The sequence below is a fragment of the Tenrec ecaudatus genome, chromosome 13 (assembly GCF_050624435.1).
Source record: "Tenrec ecaudatus isolate mTenEca1 chromosome 13, mTenEca1.hap1, whole genome shotgun sequence".
In the NCBI taxonomy this organism is placed as follows: Eukaryota; Metazoa; Chordata; class Mammalia; order Afrosoricida; family Tenrecidae; genus Tenrec; species Tenrec ecaudatus.
Genome location: NC_134542.1, coordinates 85,802,989 through 85,827,471, shown reverse-complemented (window position 1 = coordinate 85,827,471; position 24,483 = coordinate 85,802,989). Strand labels below are relative to the sequence as shown.

The window sequence follows — 24,483 nt, the reverse complement described above, 5'->3', positions numbered from 1 at the left end:
ACTCCAGCACTCTGTGACCAGCCCTGTTAGTGTATAACCGCTCCATCTGGAATCAAGAAGAGAGGGTTGGACATTTTCATGCCTGCTCTTCTAGGATTTAGACTTGAAGTGACATACTCCACAGGTCAAGATCAATTGTTTGTCCCTGCCTAACTGAAAGAGTATGGGAAATTTGGTGGAGTACATAGAATGTTTGGTGAACTCTGCTGTCTCTTACAGAATCTCTCACTTATGAGATATATATATATATCTTAACCCAAATATAAGATATATATTTGCATATTCCTAAATAATTTGTTGGAGAAAGGAGAAGCTTTGAACTCTCATAAAAGGTTAGAATTTCAGAAACTCATAGGAGCAATTCTACCCTGTTCTATAGGGTCTAAATGACTTGCTATAGACTGAATAATTGAGTTTGGTTTAGGGAAATATTATTTAAAATAATTCTCCTAGATTGGAATAAAATGCAGGCCCCAGTGACAGTGACAGTGACAAAGGGTGGTTTAGAGGTGGCAGGTGAGAAGGGGTCACTACTCTTTGCCAAATATGATATGGGCAATGGATGTTTTCTCTGATCTAATGTAAAGTGATATGCAAATGAATCTCCAAGCAATCCTTCAGCTCAGAAAACTACTCATCAACTCCTCCCAGGGAAGTGTCCTGTAGCCATGACTCTTGCATATCTGCACGATGAAAGAGGGTGTGGCTATTATGAAATATCTCACCTGAATTAAATGGACTCAGACTCAAAAATGAAACCAGCACAGTAAGACTGACTACTGAAAAGAGTCTGGTTAAGGCACAGTGCATCCCTGTTCCCTAGACCCAATGGCATCTATTTATATGATTTTGAGGACTAAGCACTGGAATTAGATCATTTCAATTGCTAGAACATTTAATACAATTAAGCCATTAGTGGGTTGCTTCAATAAATGCTTTGAGTGTCTTTGAAGGTAATACTCCAGATTTGCAGTTCTAGAGAGAATTATTTTGAAAGCAAATAATTGTTTAAAAAGCCCAAAGATCTTGTTTTCTGTTCAAGGACCAACTAGAAAAATCAATATTTTTTAAGGAAGGAAATGGGTTGGCTGTCTGAACATCAATTGAATGCTTTCTAACCAAAAATAAAGAGTCTGTTCAGCAGAGGAGAGGGTAGCAGCAGAGAAGGAGGCCTAATGCATGATGAGCTTCAAACACACTGGCACTTTTGAGGGCACCAGATCCTGATATGAAAGGTCTTTAAACGATTCCTCCTTACTTGACAGAATGATCAAGCCTCTTTGTTCCTTGTCTGGCACAGAAAACCCTAAATATGCAGGTGTTTTTGCTTTTCTTTCCTTTTTGCCTCTGCCACCCCTGGTTATTTACTGGTCTGACAGATACAATTAACCTTTTCAAAATATCCTAGAGAGTAACTGAAAATGTGTGACAGTTATTTCATCCTTTCAGATAAATGTCATTGTGAGTACATAACAGCGAGAAATGTATAAGTTGCTATATGTGTTTATAAATATTAGTGATATTGTTTCTATTTTCAAACTATAAAGTGCTCTGTTATGATAAAAATGTTAATTTTTTATTTCATATAATCTGTTATATGAATTAAATATAAGCAACTTTAATATACACATGGATAAATTCCTGTCAGTTTGTTATTTTAGCTGATTTATACTTCTTCACTACTAACTTACTTTTTCCAAGGACTTGAAGTGATTTACAGTAAGTCATAAGCAATAACAACACAATCAATGAGGAAATAGTCAAGTCTACAGTAAACTTAGTCTAGAAGTTTGAAAAAAGGGAATAAGAACATTTACGTATAGTTCATTATGAGGACCACATTTATTTAAATTCTATCGTTGGTGAATAAATTAAACTATAAGAATAATATGAACATTTTCAAAAATTTTGGAGCCATTGACATTTTCTTAAGGAGAAACAGAACAGATCTTAAAATTTGATTGTAAGGTGCTAAATTGATATTAATCTTTTACTTACCAGTAATTGACTAATTGTTCAATCAAAGAAGTACAAATACTTGGTAATAAACATTTGCTTTTTAAAAGTCATAACGAGAGAAGAGACTGTATGTTGTCTTCTTTTAATGTTGCTAATTGAATGATAGCAGGAAAGCCAGAGTAGCAGCAGCTGCCATGGTAATTATAGAGGGAGACACACCTGAGAGTAAACAGGATGACAGTGCTGAAACGAAACTAGCACACACTCATTTACGTGTTTCTGTGAAATATTCCAGGTGTTGTCAAAGTGGATTACGGAGATGTGTCGATCAGAAAGACACTCAGAGAGAATCTGCAGTGTAAGCCCTTTTCTTGGTACCTTGAAAACATCTATCCGGACTCCCAGATCCCAAGACGTTATTACTCACTTGGTGAGGTATGAATTATTTATTTTGGTTAAGTTATAAATATATTTGCAAATGGAGCAGTTTCTAAGGTGCTTAGTAGTTTTCGTGTTATGAATAAAATCCTTTAAGAGTTTTAGAATGGATCCGTGGTAAATAACTTCTCATATTTCACAAGGACTCGATGGGTCCTTATCATTGGAAATTATAATAGAAAAGGAAATGTTTAACACTAGATGAATAATATTTTCTTGTTTTGGTAACAACAGTTTAAAAGTTGGGGATCTAAAATTTACCGTAGGCACCAAGGAGCTTGCATTTTTACCAGACACATTTATTAATATTTGTACATTTAAAATAAAATTCGATAACTTAAAATACATATATTGATTTATTGAAAACAATGTAACAACCTATTCTATGTTAACATGAGCATATTTTATGAAAAATAATAAGTTTACAAAATGGAAAACAGATGAATAGTATTGTTTCTCATTTTTGTAAATTCTGTTATTATCTAGCTTAATAGAAAATAGCTAGATCCTCATATCTGCTTTGACATTCAGTCTGTTATAAGGCTAACACCTGCAATTTTATATGTATCTCAACTCGGGAAAATTACAGAGACATCTATGAGAGAGTAAGAGTGAAAAATGGCAAATAATATGTCAGAATGATTATTACAATCATATTGACTTTTTAAGCCTCTTGGGAAATATTGGTCTATACCATTTGAAAACAATTATACTTAGAACTACAAACAACTGGTATTATATAACTATATAAACACATATATTTAATTGTTCAAATGATTATTCCCTTATGAATCATATGAATATTATAAATTAGTACCACCACTGATCAATCAGTTTGTCTTACTGTGGTGGCTTGTGTACTTCTGTGATGTGGGAAGCCATGGCAAATCCCAGCAGTGTCTCCCAAGGTGGCCAGGTTTCAGCAAAGAAGGACTAGACTTTATACTTCAGAGAAATTAGCCACTGAAACCCTCTGAACAGCAGCAGAACATTGTCAGATACTGAAATTCTCATAAATCGCAGCGGAAAATTCTGAGATTCTGTTCCAAAAGATCAACCCCTCAGGTTGAAAGAGATATGACTGAGGAAGAGCTACCTTTTCAAAGTAGACTTGACCATAATTGAAAGGATGCAGTAAAGTTAAGGGGGCCTCCATTTGTTGATGGAGCATGATGCAAAATAGAAAATAACAACTGGAAGCATCTATTAATAATTAGAGCTTGGAACGTATGAAACCTGAATCTAGGAAAATTGGAAGTGATCAAAAATTAAATGAAATCCACAAAGATCAAGAACCTAGCATTAGTGAAGTGAAATGGACTGGTATTTTCCATTTTGAATCTGATAATCAGATGACTTAGTATACCAGGAATGTCAAATTCAAATAGAATGCTGTCACCTGCATTGGCAAAAAAGGACATTTCAAGATTTATATTGAAGTACATTGTTGTCTGTGACAGGATTATATCCTCATATCCATATGAATTGCAAGAAAGCCAATCAATACAACTATTATTCAAATTTATGCCCCACCACCAATGCTAGTAATGAAGAAATTGAAGAATTGTACTGACTTTTTCAGTCTGAAATTGATCAAACATGAAATCAAGATGCATCGATAATTATTGGTGATTAGAACTCAAAAGTTGGAAACAAAGAAAAGGGAACAGTAGATGGAAAACTTGTCCTTGTAATAGAAACAAAGCTGGAGACCTCATGATCATAGATTGCAAGACCCACAGCTTGTTCGTTGCAAATACCTTTTCAACAACACAAAAATCACTATACATGCACAAGATGGAATACTCACAAATGACGTTAGCCACATCTGTGAGAAGAAATAACTGAGAAGTTCAGTATGCACAGTCAAATGAGGCCAAGAGTTGACTGCAGAAGAGACCATCAATTGCTCATATGTAAGTCAGATTGAAGTTGAATAAAAGTAAAACACATCCATAAGTGCCCCAAAAAACCGACCTTGACTATATCCTTCCTGAATTTCAAGAACATCTCAAGAATACATTTACCTTCTAAGAATAGGTTTAATTCATTGATTTAATTAAAGAAGACTTAATGAGCTGCATGCATGAGTAAAACAGAAGGTCATTAAAAAGACCGGAAAGAAAGAAAAGTTCAAAGTGATATCAGAAGAGGTTCAGAAATCTGCTCTTGAGTGTAGAGAAGCTGAGGAAAATGGAGAAAATGAAGAAATGAAGGATCAGAACAGAAGATTTCAAAAGGCAGCTCCAGATGACAAAGTATTATAACGAAATGTGCAAAGACCTAGAGTTAGAAACCCTTAAAGGAAGATCATACTCATCGTATCTTAAGTTGAAAGATCGGAGGGGGGGGGGGACGGGGAGGATCCTTGAGTTGCAATATTAAAAGATTCTGTGGACAGAATTTTGAAATATGGAGGAAGCATCAAAAGAAGATGGCAGGAATACCAAAAATTACTCTACCAAAGGAAAGTGGTCAGCATTCAACCATTTCAAGAGACGGCATATAACCAAAAACTGAAGGAACAAGTCCAAGCTTCGTTTAATGCATTAGCCAAAAAATGTCCAGGAACTGATAGAACATCAATATTGAGAAACCCCATAATCTCACAATTGGACCAATATGCAGCATCAATATTAATAGAGAAAAGATTGAAGTTGACAAGGCTTTCATTTGCTGGGCCCACAGTCAATGCGCATAGAAGCAGCAGTCAAGAAATCAAAGCACTGGGTAAATGTGTTGTACAAATCTCCTTAAAGTGTTGAAAAACACAGATTTTGAAGATTAAGGTGCAACTGACTTGTTTTTAGGTGCTGTTGAGATGGTTTCTACTCAGAGAGACCATAGGGTCAGGGAGAACTGCCCCTGTGACTGTCTGAGACTTCAACTCTTGACAGGAGTAGAAAGGCCAGTCTTTCTCCCATGGAGTTGGTGGTAGTTTGCAACTGCTGACCTTGCTGTCAACAACCCAGTGTATAACCACTGTGCCACAAGGGCCCATAAACCATAGTATTTTCTATCACCTTATATGCATATGGACATTGTCATTGAGAAAAGAAAAGTCTGAACAATAATTTATATATTAGCATTTTGGTCTCCGCCAAGAATGTAGAAAGTACCACGGACTGGTCCAAACAAACATGTCTGTCTTGGAAGAAGTACAGCTATGATCCTCTGTAAACCTAGGATGAGGAGACGTTGTCTCACATACGTTGAAGATGTTACCAGGAAAGACCAGTCCCTAGAAAAGTTACCATGCTACTTGAAGTGGAAGGGAAATAAAAATTAGGAAGGCTCTTGAGATGGATTGACTGTGACTGCAACAATGGTCTCAAACACAATAACAATTGTGCGGGTGGTGTATGAGTGAAGAGTTATTTGTACTTAGGTTTGCTATGAATTGGAACCAGCTAGATTGAACCTAACAACAATAAATATGTTAGTAATTTCCAATTTCATAGGGTTTGGGTTTAAGATTCAGATTTTAATTCAATATTGGTTGTAAAAAATCAGTCAGCACCAATTGTATAATATATTAGGGACTAATTACTAAATAGGTTGCTTCTTAGGTTAAAATTCTTTTGTTTTCTTTTTTCTATTACAATGATAGAATATCTGAAAATGTATATGGTCCAACGATGGGCTTTTCTGGGTCTTGCAACTTTAATATTAACTTGCATTATTTATAATTAACTGAAAAACAATGAAAGAATGATTTCAAATAGTCAAGATCTATATGCTATCACTAATGCCATAAGGTTTTTGTATTCCATTTGCAAAATAAGTGAGGATGCTTTATAAGCTTAAGAACGCTGTTTATGTGTCAGTGTTTAAAATAGAGTTCTACAGAAGCTTCCCAATGAAATGATTCTCTATTTAAAATTTGTTGTGTACTGAATACAAGAAATGAAGAAATAAGATCTTTTGTTCTGGTGGTAGAGAGTTTCTCCCACTGGAGCCAAAAACCCAGCTGATAAGTAAACATTGATTTCTTTCTTTAAAAAAAAAAAGGATGTTGGACCAGAGGTGGAAATAAGGCAAATATGAGCCAAGATTATAGTTTGTAAATTCCCTGGGGTCACCAGTGTGACTCCTGTGGGCTACTCAGGGCTCTGAGATAGAACCTAGATTTACTTCCAAGTTATAATCTAATTTTATGCTTTCCTGCACTACATCATGGAAACCTAATTGACCTTCTAAAACCAGGTAAAATATATAGTATACATCAACCTCTACGTGATGTATAAATTTCTTTGTACAACCTACTCATTTTAAATTAGCTATCATATATAATGGATCATGTGGCCATATTTTAAGTTATAGAAATATCTTGAAATTCCTTTTTGGTTGTTGTTTGTTTTTTTAGAGAGCAAAAGAGTTTCTCTGTTTTTTAAATTATTCAGGAAAAGCAGCATGTTGAGATGTGTAAAGACCAAGCTCTCTAGTCAAATCAAGAAGGACGGAAATCTTGGTCACACAGCTTATAAGCTGAGTAGTCTCTGATACCTTTCTCAGCTAATTGAAGCAATACCATCAGTGTTTCTTATTCATGGATTAAACCAAACACGGATTGAAAGTATTAGGGAAAAAACAGCTCCTAAAACAGCAATAAAGTCAAAACAATCCCTCAGAATCCAAGAGGAAGCATACACTTTATGTGTAGCATTGACACTGTGTTAGTTATTTTATGTGTTAACCCCACTGCCGTCCAGTTGAGTGGGACTCACAGCAAGTCTGTATAACGTTTCCCAGCTATAAATGCTGACTGGAGCAGAGAGCCTCGGCTTCCTCCATAAAAGTGGCTGGTGGTTTGAACAGTTGGCCTTAAAGCTAGCAGTCCAATGTTTACAGTCCCCCTAGGGCTCCATACAAGTAATCTAGATATCATTTGAATTATAATGGAGGATGCTAGTAGCTTATATGCAAGGAGTGTGCCATTGTCTCTAGGGAGCTTGAGAATCCATGTATTTTGGTTTTCATGGAGAGTCCTGGAAATAATCGCCATGCATATACCATTGGGCAGCTCTACAGGATTCTAGTGATGACTGGAATCCCTGCATGGCACAAATGATTAAGGTAATAGGGGTATTTCAAACATAGGACTGCTGATTTCCTTCTGAAAATTCAGCCATTGAAAACTCAGGTTCACTTCAGTTTCACTCGCAGTCAGAACCAACTCTATAATCACTGATTATAGTCAACTCTAGATAATAGAAAGCTTAGTATAATAGTTGACAAGGAGTTGTAGCAGCAATATTAGTAATTGTTATAGTAAATATTATAGCTATCACTTATTGATCTCTAAATAAACAAAGCATTGTGAGAGGTTGTTTTATGAGAACTTTGTCCTATAAAAATAGCAACTGCAAGACTTGGGTGCTGGGTAGAAAGTCTACTTTCTACTGCGTAGAAAATCTAAGGGAGTGGCCTCTGGTTTGCACAGCAAGGTAACCAATGACATCAGGGTTCAAGTCCATATTAGTCTGACCCTAGAGCTCACTTTTTAATGTAAATGACAGAGAAAGGAGCTTATTTTTTAGAATGTATTTATTAAGATATTATTATTAAGTAAGAGGGTGGACTACTAGTTGTGACATATATTGAGGACATGAAGTTAAATAAGGAAAGATCCTTACACTTAAGCAATCCACTGTGTGGTAATGTGAGGCAATGATAGAGATAATTTGAAAATGTAAAAAATTCATAAGAGATATGAATGCTATGAATCACTGTTTTTAAACCCAGTTCATCAAGATACCTAGGAGATATATTTAGCTTTTAACATCCTGGTGTATGAAGGTATCATAGTTCACCATGTTCAAACTAGTCTTCTATGGAAACAGAAGAACTTATTCCCTAAGCACTAGTTTCCCATTCCATTTCTTTTTTAAGTACTTTTATTGGGAGCTCTTACGTATCTTATCACAATCCACACATTCCTCCAATGTGTCAAGCACACTTGCCACCATCATCATTTTCAAAGCATTCTCTTCTTACTTGAGCCCCTGATATCAGCTCCCCATTTCTTCCCCCTTCCTCTCCCGCCCTCCCTCCCTCATGAACCCTTGATAAGTTATAGATTATTTCTTCCATATCTTACATCGTTCTCCGTTGCCCACTTTTCCATTATTTGTCCTCCTGGGAGGGGGTTCTAGTTTGATCCTTGTGATCAATTCCCCCTTTATACCCCCACCATCCCCTAATCCTCCTGGTATCTCTACTCTCCTTATTGGCCTTATCTAATCCAATTTGTAAGGTAGAATTGAGGCCATGGTAATGGGGTGAATGAAGCATCAAAGAGCTAGAGGAAAGCTGTGTGTTTCATTGGTGCTATACTGCACCCTGATTGGCTCATCTCTTCCTTGTGACCCCTCTGTGAGGGGATGTCCAATTGTCTGCAGATGGGCATTGGGTCTCCACTCCATTCCCCCCATGCACCTTAGGTATGGTTTTATTCTGGGTCTTAGATGTCTGATACCTGATCCCATCAACACCTCATGATCACATAGGCTGGTTTGCTTCTTCCATGTGGGCTTTGTTGCTTCTCAGCTAGATGGCTACTTGTTTCTCTTCAAGCCTTTAAGACTTCAGATGCTTTATATTTTGATAGCTGGGCACCATCAAGAAGGTGAGCATCACAGAATGCTGGATTGTTAGAACGAAGTGTTCTTGCATTAAGGGAGTACTTGATTTGAGGCCAATGTCCATCTGCAACCTTAATTCTTAACATATAGATATGAGTACATAGTTCTATTCACTGCTCATTATATATATTTGCATATATGCATGCCTATATTTAGGCCTCTATAAATGTCCTTCATCTCCAGGTTCTTCCCTCTATTTCCTTTTCACTTCCCTCTTGGCCCACCATCATGTTCGGTCTTCATCCGGGTTTAGTAATTCCATGCTGCTACATTGCCCTTCATTGAGCCCCAGTAGACATTCTACAGCCTTCCTTCCATTGATATTTAGTTCATTTGTTGTTCTTTTGTCCCTGGGTTGGGCCCCCAGCTGCCTTTCTCCCCCCTCCCCTTCTCCTGTACCCCCAGAATCATTGGTCTTGTTCTTTTCAATTTTTTATCCTTCCTATCTTATCTAGATAATAAGTGCAAAAACCAGGTAAAGTCAAATAAAATAATAAGGGAAGTCAAAACCAACAAAACATAACAACAACAAAAAAGAAAAACAAAATAACCATAGCAAAAAGAAAGCCACTGACAAAAATGGAAAAACCTATAAAGAATTCAAGGTCTGCTTGTTGGCCTTTATGAGTGTTTTCCAGTCGGGTCTGATGGGGTACCCCACTCAGTCTCCCAAGTCTATTTTTGGTATTCCCTGAGGGTTTCATCACTCTGCTCCCCCTGCTGCTCTGCTGGATGCCCTCAGTGCCTCGCCCCAGCGTGATGGGGCCAGACCAGACACTATTCCTGCACTGTGTCTTCAGTGCTGTGCCCCGCAGCACCATGGTTCAATGAGGGTAGCCTTGGTGCGTGGTGGGGCCACCCCTATGGTTCTCCCTGTGCATTGTCTGATGGGAGCCGGAACATCGTCCTTGGGGCTTGGAGGGCCAGGATATCCTCCCCTCTCTCCCCATCCCTTTGCATTTCTCCATGTGCTCTAATCTGACACGCCCCTCTCCCCAAGCTGTAGTCCCAGAGCTGTCCTCTGCTGTTCATTCTTCTGAGGTGGGGGTGGGGTGGGATGGGGGTGTCCACATAGTTGGGATTGGTCCCGGCCTGCAGACTTCTCTAATGGTTCCCTGATACATGCTGGTACATTGTATTCACGTCTTGGTGCATTGGGTTGAAGCCTGGTTTCTCTCTCCTCCTGTGGAGATACAAACAGTACCCTCCCCTTGGGTGTATTAGTGCCCTGCTCCCCCCTACCCATGTCTTTTTCTCTTTCTCTCTATCTTTCCCCTTCTTATTTCAATTTCATGTAGCCATGTATACATAATTTAAGAGGAACAATTTGATAATGAGTTAGAGTGAGTTCTTAATGGATAATAGACATTTACCTAAAGCCTTTCTCAGCAAAACCATTTTGCTGCTTGGCATTAACTTTCATTGGAGGAATGTCAAATGCTGTTTTTTCTTGTACATATAAAGGTCATTCTCTTGAAAAGTTGAGTCCCAAAGTGCTCACGCTCCTTGTTATCAGGCAACCAAGGCAGTATCGGTTTTGTAGCATCTTCATATGGGAGCTGTGGTGGCGCAGTGGTTAAGCATGTGGATGCTAACCTAAAGATCAGCTCCCACTCACTGGCCATGTCCTGGGCGAAATGGGACAGTCTGTCTCCATAAAGATTACACCCTTGAAAATTTGGAGTCGAGTTCTACTCTATCCTGTAGGGCAGTGGTTCTCAACCTTCCTAATGCCGCGACCATTTAATAGAGTTCCTCTGTTTTGGTGACCCCTCAACCATAACATTATTTTTGTTGTTACTTCATAACTGTAATTTTGTTACTATTGTGAATTGGGTGACTCCTGTAAAAGGGTCATTCGACTCCCAAAGGGGCCACGACCCACAGATTGAGAACCACTGCTGTAGGGTCATTGTGAGTAATAGTTGACTTGAAGATGATAGATTTTTTTGTTTGCTGTATTCATCACTCAGTTTCAAGTTAAATATTTAAAATTTTATTTATTAAGTTTCAATATTTTCCTAAAGCATTTATACTTAATATTGCTACTACCGGTGAATAAAAACCTTTTTAAGTTGATTCATTTTTTAATCATTTTACTGGGGGCTCTTATAGCTCTTATCACAATACACATATACAACCATTGTGTCAAACACATTTGCGTATTTTTTGCCATCATCATTTTCAAAACATTTTCTTTCTACTTGAGCCCTTGGTATCAGCTCATGTTTCCTCTCCTTTCCTCCCTCCCTCATGAACTGTCGATAATTTATGTTATTATGTTTTGATAGCATTTTTTGCTATATTGGAAGATGCAGTGGCAAATGATGTATTCCAGCTCCCTACTCTAATATACATATAAACAAAAAAGCCATTGCTGTGGAGTCTGTTCTGATGCCTGTTGGCCCTATTGAACAAAGCCCACTCCCCGTTGGAATTTCAAGACTGTCATCTTTACAGGGACAGACCACCATAGCTATAGGCTATTAGATTTGTGTTTAGCTGTGCCAGGTGCCACTGTACCATGAGGCCCCTTCCATACACATGTTGATGTTGTTGTTGCTGGAAGGAGCCAGCTAGTAAGTCCTGCTTCATAGCAGGCCTTTATACACCAGAGCAAAACACTGCTGGGGCCGGCACCCTCCTCACAGCAGTTGCTGTGATTGAGCTCATTGTTAACAGCCAGTGTGTCCATTTACCCCACTGAGGGGCTTTCTCCTTTCTCTGAACCTCTCTTTTACTAAGAATAATGTAGTCCCAGGACTTCCCAATAGAAAGCCCACAGCACATGAGGAGAAGTCTTACTCTCCTTGCTTTGAGGAACATTCCAGCATTTCTTTCAGGACAGATGTTGTTTGCTCTTCTGGAAGTCCATTCCACATTTAATAACCTTTGCCAGCCCTATAATTTAATATATAGACAGTGCCTTGGTGGCTCAGGGATGACATGTTCAATTGCTAACCAAGAAGTCAATTGTTCTAATCTGCTAGCGCTCCGCAGGAGAACAGTATGGCGATCTGCTTCAGTAAAGACTTGTAGGTTCTCTGGCTTGATGGCAATGAGGTTTTCTTTTTCTTTTTTGGTTATTATCACAATGGTTATTAGAATTATTGATATCAGACATCATTGTTGTACTTTTTAATATAAGTGCATCTTACCCACATAATTGAAATATGACTTTACCCATCCCATAAATTGCATGCAATGTCCAATGGGAAGTTCAAAGTTGTTCAATTGCTTTGAACTAAAACCGCTAAGTAGGTTAATGAGGCATGCTCCTTTTAGACTCAGTAAGGAAGTTAAGCTCTTTGAAGTATTAAATTCTCTACTTAACTGGCCCTTTAGATTCTGATCTTATAAACACAAAGAGTAATTCAAGTAATCTATGGAAAGATATTACTCCAAAGTACTAATACCTCATTTCAAATGTTGGACTGTGACATGCTAGCATTCTGAGAAAGGCGGGGAGTGGGATGGAGGGGAGATTGTAAAGAATATTACAGGTCAAAGAAAGAAGAAAAGGATTTCTAAAGCCTAAACATTTAGCCCTTGGGACTTAACATTTTCGTGTTGCTTTCAAGATTATTTGACATGAGTGTTAGGAATTGTGTATTCCCTATTTCACCTCCGCACGGCTTTCATAAAGATGTGCAGCCTCGGACACCCACGGAAGCAGCTCTACTCTATCCTAAGAGTTATGATGAGTCAGAATTGACAGGTCAGTGGAAGGTTTTTATCTTCTAACCATGACAACTTTTAAACAAGTATGAAGTTCCTTGTGTACACTGGCATTGTATTGCTGAAGTGTTGTTTCAGAGTACCCTTATGTAACTAAATATAAACATTTCTGAAGCTGTTCTTTTTTGGAGATTATGAGCAAAATCAGAAATGGCCAAATGCAGATGCAGACCCACTTAGTGTTTTATCCTCTTTGTTAGCGATCAGGGGATCTATTGATAGATTCTCCAGCTTCTTGCCTCTTTAATCTGATAACCAGTTGTTTTTTAAAGCCTCATTTCTGCTAACTAACACAGATGAGGACATACTCTCTGCCCATGTTTGTTTGTTTTCTTATTTTAGACCCAAACGTTTGATGATCTAGTAGCTAGTATCTAATTTCCATTGCAGGGGATCTGAAGAAGGATATTTATAGGCATAGTATTTCATTCTTCAGATGCCAGCCTGCAATAGAGTAAGTAGACTGTATAACACATCTGTGAACAAAATGAACTATTACTTGATTAAAAATATTGCTAATAAATAGATTTAAATGGATTACAATTTTAATACTCAAATATATACTGGAACAAATATTGCAACAAACTATCAGTTTGATTCTTATTATAGGCTCTCAAATTGCTGTAATACACTAATGCAAATGAAAACATTCATTTTTTATGTTCTTTAGTTTCATTTTTATGGAATGCAGTTAAGATATCATTAACATAAATATTTAAATCTCAGTCGTTAATCAGGATATTCTAAACTAGGCTACATAAGCAAAATCAGCCTGGATGTATTAAATATACATATAGATGTTGCTTTCATCCTGTGATTTATTCCCAATTTAGTAAACAGAAAATAAACCCTGATATGTATACACCAGAGCAATTATAAAAAACATTAATATTAAATTCTGAAATTCACTGTAAATGTGCCTATTTCGTTCATTGCCAAGCAAAGACAAGCCAAATATGATAGAGTTATGTAAAACAATGAGTAACGCAATGTGCTATTGACAAATAAGTACATGTTAAAGCAAAAAAAAGATAATATAAAGTTTAGCTTGTGTTATCTTTAGAACTGGATTCACGTATTAGTTTATAAAATACAAAAGTTGGGAAAAGGTATGTCATTTTTTTTTTAAGTTGCTGGTGCAGTTTGCCTTTACAGACCAGCAGAGGGAGCAAGAGGTAAAAAAACAAATTCCTGCCTGGTGAGAACCTGCCCATAATGCTGCAGCGGCTGAAAACAAACGTTTAGAAAAAGATTCTCCAATTTCCAGTTTCAAAACCTAAGTGGGAAAAGTGCTCTCAAATATATATTATATCCTTAGGAATTGTGCTTTCCAGTAATAAAAAGTTGTGTGCAAACAAAGAAATCTCAGAGCTGACAATGAAAATGAACACCATGCTGATAATAGATGGTATATTCAAAGTCATCATATAAAATGAAGAATGGCTCCCCCACCCTAATATAATTATCATCATAGAGGTCATAGGATAGACTGAAAAAGAATTTTTTGAGATTTTAAAATATAAATTTCATTCGTTCTTATCTACTTCAAAATACAATATTGAATCTGTTCTTATCTTTTCCTGTGCAAGTAAACACATTTCCCTCAAATCTCTCTTTTCTCCCTACTGTTTTATTGTTATAAAATTCACATATCATATAATCCCATAGTTTAGTTGCCTTTAAAAACAGTTGTATATACATCATTACAATCAGTTCTAACGCATCTTCTTCCCTCCTGCATTCATAATTCTTCTCAATTACCTCCTCTATCCCCCTCCACCATTGCATCAATTATTGTCCCTACACATACAATCTTTCTGTGTTTCATAAACTAGGAAACATCAGAAACAATTAAATATGAAATAAAACAATTCAGAAAAATAAATGAAAAGATGTGAATGCAAATACAGAGGAAGAATGAGAAGACCACCAGCAATAATAAGCTAAGTCAGACAGAACATTTCTGTTGTGGAACATGAGAGGAGAAATATTTTAATCTAGAGAAAATTCAGGTTGGGACAAGAAGGAGGGCACTTGACCAGAAATCATATTATACTTTAGCTCCCTCCACCCTACTCAAGTTTACAATAATCTATGTCTAATAGAAAATCTATTCCCACCCCTTGATTCATCCAGAGGAAATTATCCAGAGGCCAGAGAACTTTTAGCTCCCTCCACCCTACTCAAGTTTACAATAATCTATGTCTAATAGAAAAGCTATTCCCACCCCTTGATTCATCCAGAGGAAATTATCCAGAGGCCAGAGAACTGGGTGCATTGCAGATGGATTTGGGCTCCCTCTGTCCTTCATAACCTTCTACAATTAGAGTTTTCACAATTTAACTCTTGTGCTAGTTAGGTTTGTCTAGAGAAGCAAATCCAGGGAGACTCATGTGTATATAGGAAGAACTTTATATAAAAGGTCAATTGTATATTAAGAAACTATCCCAGCTCAGTCCAGATCAACTCCATAGGTCTGATATTAGCCCATATGTTCCATATCATCTATAAATTCCTCTTTAGACTTACAAACACATGCAATGACACCAAATGCAGGGAGATCACAGGCTTGTGGATGGAAAGTCTGGTGGCAGTGGAAGCATCTCAGCACTGGCACGAGTCTCCATATGGGTCCTTCAGCTCCAGGGCTCTGGCAGTAATCAGAGTAGTTCCATGTGGCTTGTCAATAGGAATGTGTAGCAGAGACTGTGAGTCTGGCCTCCAGTGAGCTATTTATCCCCATGACACCACCAGATGAGGTCATCAAGCCACAACTTGATTGACAGGCTAGATTCCACCCCTTCACAAGTTGGCAGGAGATTATGTCACTGGCTCAACTCTGATACCTTTCCGTTCATCATATTTGGGTTTTGTTATTTGTTGTTGTTGGTTAACAGGCTGCTTTGCTTCTTCCATGTGGACTTAGTTGATGCCTCACATAGATGACTGCTTGTTGAGTACAAGCCTTTAAGACCCCGGACACTGTTCCATTTGATAGCCAGGCACCAGCTGCTTTCTGAATAAGAAAAATTTTAATGGATTTACAGACTTTTCTGGTTGTCTAGATTTTTTATTTGTTTTGTTAGGATTAGTGTTATGACCACCTAAGTAATTGATGTGGTCAGGTAATATGGATTCTGTAAAAGGATCTTTTACTTCTTTGCTAAAGCATCATTCTCTAGGAGTATTTATTTGGCTGAGGTCCTAGTATTTTTTTTAAATGTTATAATTTTTGTTCTTGTTCTTGAATCACACAAGATCATGCTAGATCTAATTATGGTTTGCATCTTGGACAGTGAAGAAAATAAGCTGCTGCATTGGAACTTTGGGGTTTTGAATGTTTCATTGTGCCCATTAAGATTTTCTTTATGAGAATCATAAAAACAACAACGAAAAAAAATCAAAACTAGTAACCATTTATTCAATTGAAGAAAAGAAAAACAGAAACCTAACACTGGACTCATAGACTTGAGAACACCCACTTTACAACACCTTGATCCCTCGATGCCCAAGGATTTTTTCTCCCCATCATGAAGATTAAAAATCCAGTGACAAAACCCCTCATTTGTCAATAGTGTGAGGGGTTCATGCTGCTGTGACGCTGGAAGCTATAACACCGGCGACATCAAATGTAGTACACGTTTGTTTTCAGTCCAGCTTCTTGATGAACCTGGCTGGACTGGGAAGGAGCATCTGACCAGTCCTTCTGAAAGACCTGGGCGGGGGGGACTCCTGAAGAACGGGATTTGGAGCACCGTCTGAAATGGCGCTGGGGGATGAGCTCCTAAGCAAGGGCGGCATATAAGCAGCCACCAATGCCAAAGATGAAAGTATCGAGGGTTTTCCCAACTTATGCACGTTAGTGTTGATTCAGTGTGAAATTAAAGTGCAATGACAGGTGGCTGAAGACTGGATTACTGGAATAAAGAATGCTTGGTAATTGGAAAATAAGCCTGAGAGTGAATGAGAGATTTGCACAAGATTTGTTGATTTTTTTGGGAAATGCATAATTTCCAACAACACAAATAGCAATGATACATGTGGTCCCTACCAGATAGATGCACCCAGCCAAGTCAACTATATTTGTGAAAAGCGACAAACAAAATAAGGCTGGGGGTCTGCTGGAGACTATACCATCAGACAGGTTAAAGTTAAAACGCATCCACCAGTCTGAGTATGACTTTTAGTATATAGCATGTGATATTAAATACCATCTCAATAAAGGGTGGGATGCATTGAACCTTAGAGACAAAAGACCACACAAGTTGTAGCATGATATCACACATCGTGCATGAAGAGGGCAAAAGATAATGGAAAGCACAAGAAAGTATGAAAGGACAAAAAAAAGGCAGCAATGGGGGAAGAGGGCACTAATTCACCCAAGAGGAGGCCATTGTTTATGTCTCCACAGGAAAAGGAGAGAGAGTAGACTTCATTCCAGTGTGCCACGCCCAGAGGGTGATGCTTCTGCTTGGGGCAGCTCATGAAGGGAGGACTCAGCTTGAGACACAATGGACAGCACCACCGAGGACAACACTGAAGACACGGTTCAGCGATTGTGCTCAGTCTGACCTGCCCACATGGGGGCAAACCAAGAGAGGAACACAACAGACAAGCCAAGGGAGAAACACCACGAAGTCCCAGAGCAATCCTGATTATAGACTTCTGACCTGGGGGGCAGTGCTTGGAACTTCATTTTAGCTGCTTGGAGGTTACTCCTAAGGGGGCCACACTGAAAGCCTTAAGGTGTAACGGGGCGGGGCACTAGACCACTCCGTCCTTGACTTCAGGAAGAGCCACGGGGTCTTGTAGAAAGCACGCCCCTTGGAATGCAGAGGACTCAAGGGGAGTAAGTGCTGTTAGGTAAAAGTGGGAAGGGGTCCTGGGAGATGGATCCCGGAAAGTAAAGGGGATGACGGATGGATTCAACCAGGGCCTGTTCACTGTTTAACACACTCATCTATTCTGGATCAGGACAAAGGTTAGACTTGGAACTATTTCTATGGTTTCTCTCTCTCTATCTCTCTCTCGCTCTCGCTCTTTTTCTTTTGGTGTCTATATAAGATAGGCACAATAGGCAATCCCGAGGAGACAGCAATGGGACCAACAGTTCAGGGCCTGTGGGCCGGGTGGGGGTAGGGAGAACAGTAAGCCAATAAGGACAGGAACAGGAGAATAGCAAAGGATCTAAAATTGATGCTGAGGGGTTGTCATGTTTGATCCATGGAAATATATTTGAGAGGAATTACTGAGAGGTGAAAGATAGGTAAACATGATAGTGGGGCAGGAGAAGAGGAAAAAGAAAAAGAAGAAAGAACAAGAAAGTAAAAAGTATAAAGAGAGTTATAAATGTAGATATGTATATATGTAAATAAATAAACATAGCTGTATTTGTGTGTATACAAATACAAGGAAGCAGATGGACTTTGGGCTTCTACTTAAATCTTACCTCCTTACAAGAATGGTTTGTTCTAATAATGTGGCAATTGATGATGCTTACCTTCCCAACACAATCCCTGAACACTAAATGGGTTCATAGCAAATGTGAAGAAAGTTGACAGTGCCTGGCTATTAAAAGATACAGCATCTGGGGTCTTAAAGGCTTGAAATTAAATAAGCAACCATCTAGAAGGGAAGCAACAAAGCCGACATGGAAGTAGAACTCCAGCCTGTCTGAGCATGAGGTGCCATCAGGAGTAGGTATCAGAAATTCAAACACAAGGAATTAAATGGACGCGAGGGAGCACAAAGTGGAGACCCAAAGACCACCTGCAATATAATTGGATAGTCCCTCACAGAAGGGTCACATAGAAGGAATGTAGTACAGCACTGATGAAACACATAACTATCTTCTACATCCTTAATATTTCTGCCCCTTACTATTATGGTCTTAGTTTTACCCCATTAATCTTGTTAGACCTGTGTATGTCCATTTGTAAAATTAAAATAGTTCTATGCATGAAATCCAAGATAGATAAACCCTTCACAAATAGTAAGAGTAATGATTCCCTGAGGGTACTGGAAGAGACTATATAATCCCACTCAGGTCTCAGGGGAATAACTGAGAGAATTATAGGTGAATGGATACCTTGGATGGTATAATCTATGGCAATAATAAGAATAATATATCACATAGCAATAAGGGTTCCTGGGGGCTTGGACTGGGAAGGGAGGGGATAAAGGAGAGTTAATATCAAAGAGTTCAAGGAGAAGAAAATGTTTTGAAACTGATGGTGGCAGCAATTATACAGTTATGATTGGTCTATTGAATTATGGAATGTTATAATATCTGTAAGAGCTCCCAAGAAAATTACCTTTTGTAAAAAGTAGAGGGTCTGCAAAAAAAGGGGAAGATCTTCAGAGGGATTAGATGATAGTGACTGCAACTATTTTCTCAAACATAGTAACTATTATGAGACTGTCCCAGCACCGGGCATTAAGTTCAACATGGTATCCTACTGTGAGAATGTCACAGCACCAGACAGTGAGTTCAACATGGGGTCCCACTATGAGAATGTCTCAGCACCAGACAGTGAGTTCAACATGGGGTCCCTGGATCCTACTTGCAGGCATCTAATATTAACAATAATGTCTCTCTCCAAAAGCTTGTAATGTGAATTATTTTTAATGTGAGGTAACATAGACTCAAAGCCCATAGAACTAAATACACACGTACTGTTGTACATAAGGTCACTACGGGTCAGAACCAGCTGGATGACACGTAGCATTATTTAGCATTTGAGGGAATTGGTTTCAGGGCCCTCATATCAAATATGAAGATTCTCAAGTCCCTTTATAAAACATCATAGTGTTTGCATTTAATTTATACACACCCTCTCCTAGACTTTAAATCAACTCTGGATTATGTATAATCTACCTAATGCAATATAAATGAATCCAGATATTACTTTATATGCCCTTTTACCTTTGAGGGCTTTCTTTGATGATTTAATTACCATTTAGGAGTCATTTTTATTCCTGAGGAACAGAAACGGTGTACAACATGAGTAGTTGGAGGCCATATCAGTACTATATATACGGTGTATAAACCGAATTTTTCAGCACATTTTTAATGTAGTTTTTGTGTTAAAATTAGGTATCTCAACTTTTATTCAGGTCGGCTTATATTTGTGTATATACGGTAGGTGTAGACATCACTTCATTAGGATGGATTCAGTGTAGTATTTGGTTTGGGGGTAAATTGGAATATATGTATGTATACATCTCAATCCACAATTCATTGAATCCAAGCAATACCTTCGTGCACACTGAGATATGCATGTTCAGATTTAAAGATAAAATTCATAAGCAATATAGAAAAGTATAAATATGTATTCGTGGTTAAGATTAAGGAAAGCATCTCAAATGTTTTATTTAAAAGGGATTTTTTTCTTCTTCCTACTCTTTGTATAAGTTGTGCTTGATTTTATAATGTTAGCACCTTTTAGCTCAGTGAGTGGTTTTTGTGATTACATATGACCCAAACATGTATGAGCTGTATGCTAATTGTAGGAGTAATGCTGTGTTTGAGTGAAAACCAAGATCTTTCTGTTTGCAACTGGCAATTTAATCTTGCTTTTGTAGAATTTGTTATACAAAATCAGCATTTATCCTTTCAGTAGTTTTGCTTACGGTCAAGTACTTTCCATTAAGTTTGGCATGCAGGATGGATGGAAAAACATGCATAGACTATATTTTAGTCACAGAAATTGCCAGTGCAATTAATTTTTATTAACTCCAAGAATGCAGCATCTAGTAATGCAACATGTATTTAAATGAACATTTAGTCAATTCATACATATTCCTTTGCATATGATACTGAAGGTTCAAGAATAGATTTTGCCTACTTGGACACTTCTCACTTTAAGAGGATTTTAAGAAGTGTTCCCAATTCTTCATGTGTGTATGATTTTCTTCTGAAACTATGATATGAATGAGAGGATATAGAATAGATGTTAATATCAATGCTAGTGCCAATTACATTTATTTCAGTACAAGATTAGTAACTTCTACGGTATCTAAGACTGGGCACTCCAAAATAAAATTCTTTGAAGCAAACTATTCTTAGAGGAATCTCCTTATTAGTTTGTATCATTTAGTGAACAATACAGGCTATTTGATATTATCAGAAACATTTTATTGTATGTTTACTTGCTTTTTTGTGTGTATTTGTTTAGATAAGAAATGTTGAGACGAATCAATGTTTAGACAACATGGGCCGAAAGGAAAATGAGAAAGTAGGTATATTCAATTGCCATGGTATGGGAGGAAATCAGGTAAGATCTTGATTGATTTATCAACTTCATATATATAATATATATTTGAAAATAGTTTTGTTAAATGAATAGATGTAGACCATGGCCCACTAGCAAGCAATAGCAATAAACTCTTTGCTTAGTAAATTAATAATTACTCAGTAAAATTTTCCTATTTCCTTTTCCCAAGTATCAAGAAAGCATTACAACACTTAATAAAAACGGCAACACTCTCAGTGAACCTACATGTATTGAATGAGGTTCTACAAAACTTTTAAACCCAGCTTACTATGCTAAGGATGAATAAAGGTGGACTACAATTTATTTAATAATAGAAAACTGCCCTTATACGATTGTGATGTCTTTCCAAAGGTGATCTAGGATACATATATACCATTTCATATACGTGGCATTTTTATGTCTCTTATGGCCTCTAGGACTTTCTAAGTTTCAATAAAACTTTTTTTAAAAACCTTAACCCTTTCCTTATTTTGGCTTTCTTTGGACACAGTGAAGATTTCGTATTTAAACAGACATAGCCTAGTCAGAATCTTGGGCAGTATTTTTGTTTGTGTACAAGTTAATTAATAGTTTGATTAAATTTGTCACAGACTTGTCAGGCATAAGGATTATTATGCTCTTAAGTGTGGGCACATGGCTCTGGAAGATGGCTTACGTGGGGGCAGCAGGTCCTCTGGCCAGAACAGCCCTGGGTCCCTGGCTACTCTAAGAGGCCGACTATGCAATCTCCAGGGACTCAGTGAGAGTCGCACTGGTTATGTGTTGCGCTGCTCTCCGCAAGAGCCCCGCTTTCTCTTTCTGTACACGCTTGCCATCTAGGAAATGCCCATAAGCACTATTGACAACAGTTAGCAGGGGGGCAGGTGGGGGGGGGAGTGACACAAAACTCCAAGTAATATAACTACAAAAAGGGCTTGACTGGTTAAAGGTGGACGGAATTTTTGAGATTATAATCCTTAATCGTATTTTGCCGATGGAACTGAGCATAGCCCATGGATCAATTTTCAGCAAAATAATTGATAGATAGGAAAGAAATAACACTGAGGAGGCATGCTAATCTTAAAATAATAAACAACTTAAGAAAGAGCAGCACTCCGAACAAAGTTTAGAGGCCGCACGCTTAGGAAAGGAGGGCAGGAAAGGGGAATACAGGGAGGGAGTGGACCTGTGACATCACATTGTCTGAATTATTTAATGAAAATCTGCTTTACTCTCTAAACTTTCACCTAATTCACAATGAATGTTACTTTAAAAGCAAAGTCTTAGCTTTTTGTTTCCATTTATGATTTCAGCTACTTTTGTTATTTATAAAAGTAAAAAAAAAAAATCGTTCAGTAGTTTATGCCTGAAACAAGATAAAAGGCCATACTACTTATCTTGTTGGTTAGTTCTGTAAAATGAAGGTTCTCGTGCTAGTCTAATATGTATATTTCTTTAAAAATATTAAATGATTATACAAAAGTCTCTGGTTATGGTTGTATTTTGCTGTAGTTCAGTATTTAAAGGATGGTGAGTGCCAGAAGATACTTAAATTTTTGTCGTGCTCACTTTTAAGAAGAAGATATTTTAGAATTGTATTCTCAGAACTACCTTTTCCATTTTTATATTGCTATATGTTTAAGCTGCCATGGAAATATATCTATTTCTATGGTTATTTAGCCTAAAATTGTCAAAGCAGCCTCTTTCCTGTAAGCACAAAAAAATAATCAAATCTCTCTAGTGCATTTACACAAATATTTTAACAAATGTAGCATAGGTCTACTTTATAAATAAATTTTGATGCTCTTGTTAGCTATACTTTTCTTAATCAAATATTTTTTTGAAATGCAAGTTTGTGCCAATGGAAGCTTTTTGTACCAGGATTAATCTAAAGACAAACCAACAAATCAAAAAGTATTATAAGCTTTAACATGATTGCTTTTTTAATTAATTGGGATTAATGCATATATCTAATCACTATAGTTCAATCATGTCCAGCAGAATAGTCCATTTACTACCACAAGCAGTTTCAAACATTTGTTTTTTTATACAGACCCCTTGACGTCATCACCCTTTCACCCTGTGACCCCCTCAGTTTCCCTCTCTCCCCAAAACCCTTATTCAACTTGCTGACTTTATAGGTTCATCAGCCCTGGTTTTCACACCCCTGCAAAATGAAAAGTCATATACCACAACATTGAGGGTGACCCCTGATAACATAACCCTTCTGATGGGTACATCAGAACCCCCTAATAGGTATATTCAAAAATCAAACAAAACAATAGAACCCCCCAAAACATAAGATTTTGAAAACCAGAACAGGTCCAACATGCATCCTACAGGGACTCTGCTGACAAGTTTTAAATCTTCAAGTCAGGATTCTACCTTTGACCTTCTATATGCAAATGCACTGCATTTAGTGACCATTTCCTCCTATCCCACAATTGTGGATAAGGGAGTCCACCAGAGGTCTGTTTCCTGTATAGTTCCACCAATCTATCTCAATGAATCTTGGTCTCCTACTCTCAAGCTGAGTCTTCTGCAAACTGGAGTCTCTGATATGAATCCCTCCCTTCAATTTCGGATTAAATGCTTCACGATCCTTCAGTGACTGCTGATGGTGTGCTTCTTCCATGTGGACTTAGTTGACATCTCACTTTTATGCCTGCTTGTTCAGAGACAAGCCTTTAAGACCACAGACACTGTTGTATCTGATAGCTGAGCACCAGGTAATTTCTTCCTCCCATTTTACTATAGCATCTGTCTCTTCTGTATTCCCTTTCTGGAGGCAAGTATTTGCAGGACCATCAGGTAAGAACTAATTCTTCTTAAATCGGAGCTGGGATTTAGTGTCACCCCCAAAACATTCCTTTGTCTGTGTTTGTTTCTTTTGTCTTTCAATTTATTTTTACTTGGGAATTAACCTAAATGCCATGTCAATCTTGTCAAGCAGAATTGTACTATTGCTCCTTCGCCTCAATTTGGTTGCTTGTTTTTGAACTTCTGATACCTATTGCCATTGACAGCTCTTGATCACACAGGCTCCTTCCATGTGGACTTTGTTGCTTCCCTGTTAGATGGCTGCTTGTTTAACTTCAAGCCATTAAGGCCCCAGACACTGTACCTTTTAATAGCCAGCCACCTTCAGCTTTCTTCACCACACTTGCTTATGTAAGTGGTTTGTTTTTAATAGGTTCCAGTCTTCTATTTTGTCTTCCACAAAGTGTATTTCCTTTGTTATCTCTGTTAGCTTGAGTAGTCCCTCCACTAGGACACTTAGATTTGTCCCGATTTTCTCATCAGTGATCCTGATAGCTTTGGGTTATACATTCAAGTCTTTGATCCACCTTGAGTTTGTCTGTGCATTGGGTGAGAGATGGGCCTTGTTTCATTCTTCTGCAGGTGCTTAGTCAATATGTCCAGTACCATTTATTGAAGCATTGACTTCC

The 24,483-nt window shown here is 37.8% G+C and overlaps 1 protein-coding gene across 4 annotated transcripts in view; it reads left to right on the top strand.

Annotated features, from left to right (window-relative positions):
* Window positions 1-24,483, top strand: part of GALNT13 (polypeptide N-acetylgalactosaminyltransferase 13) — a 540,793-nt gene that overhangs the window by 470,889 nt on the left and 45,421 nt on the right. For all 4 annotated transcript variants that reach the window (XM_075529413.1, XM_075529412.1, XM_075529411.1 and 1 more), the window contains 2 exons: window positions 2,255-2,394; window positions 20,957-21,055. In XM_075529413.1, coding sequence (XP_075385528.1) covers window positions 2,255-2,394; window positions 20,957-21,055 — 239 coding nt within the window. The remainder of the gene's footprint in view (window positions 1-2,254; window positions 2,395-20,956; window positions 21,056-24,483) is intronic.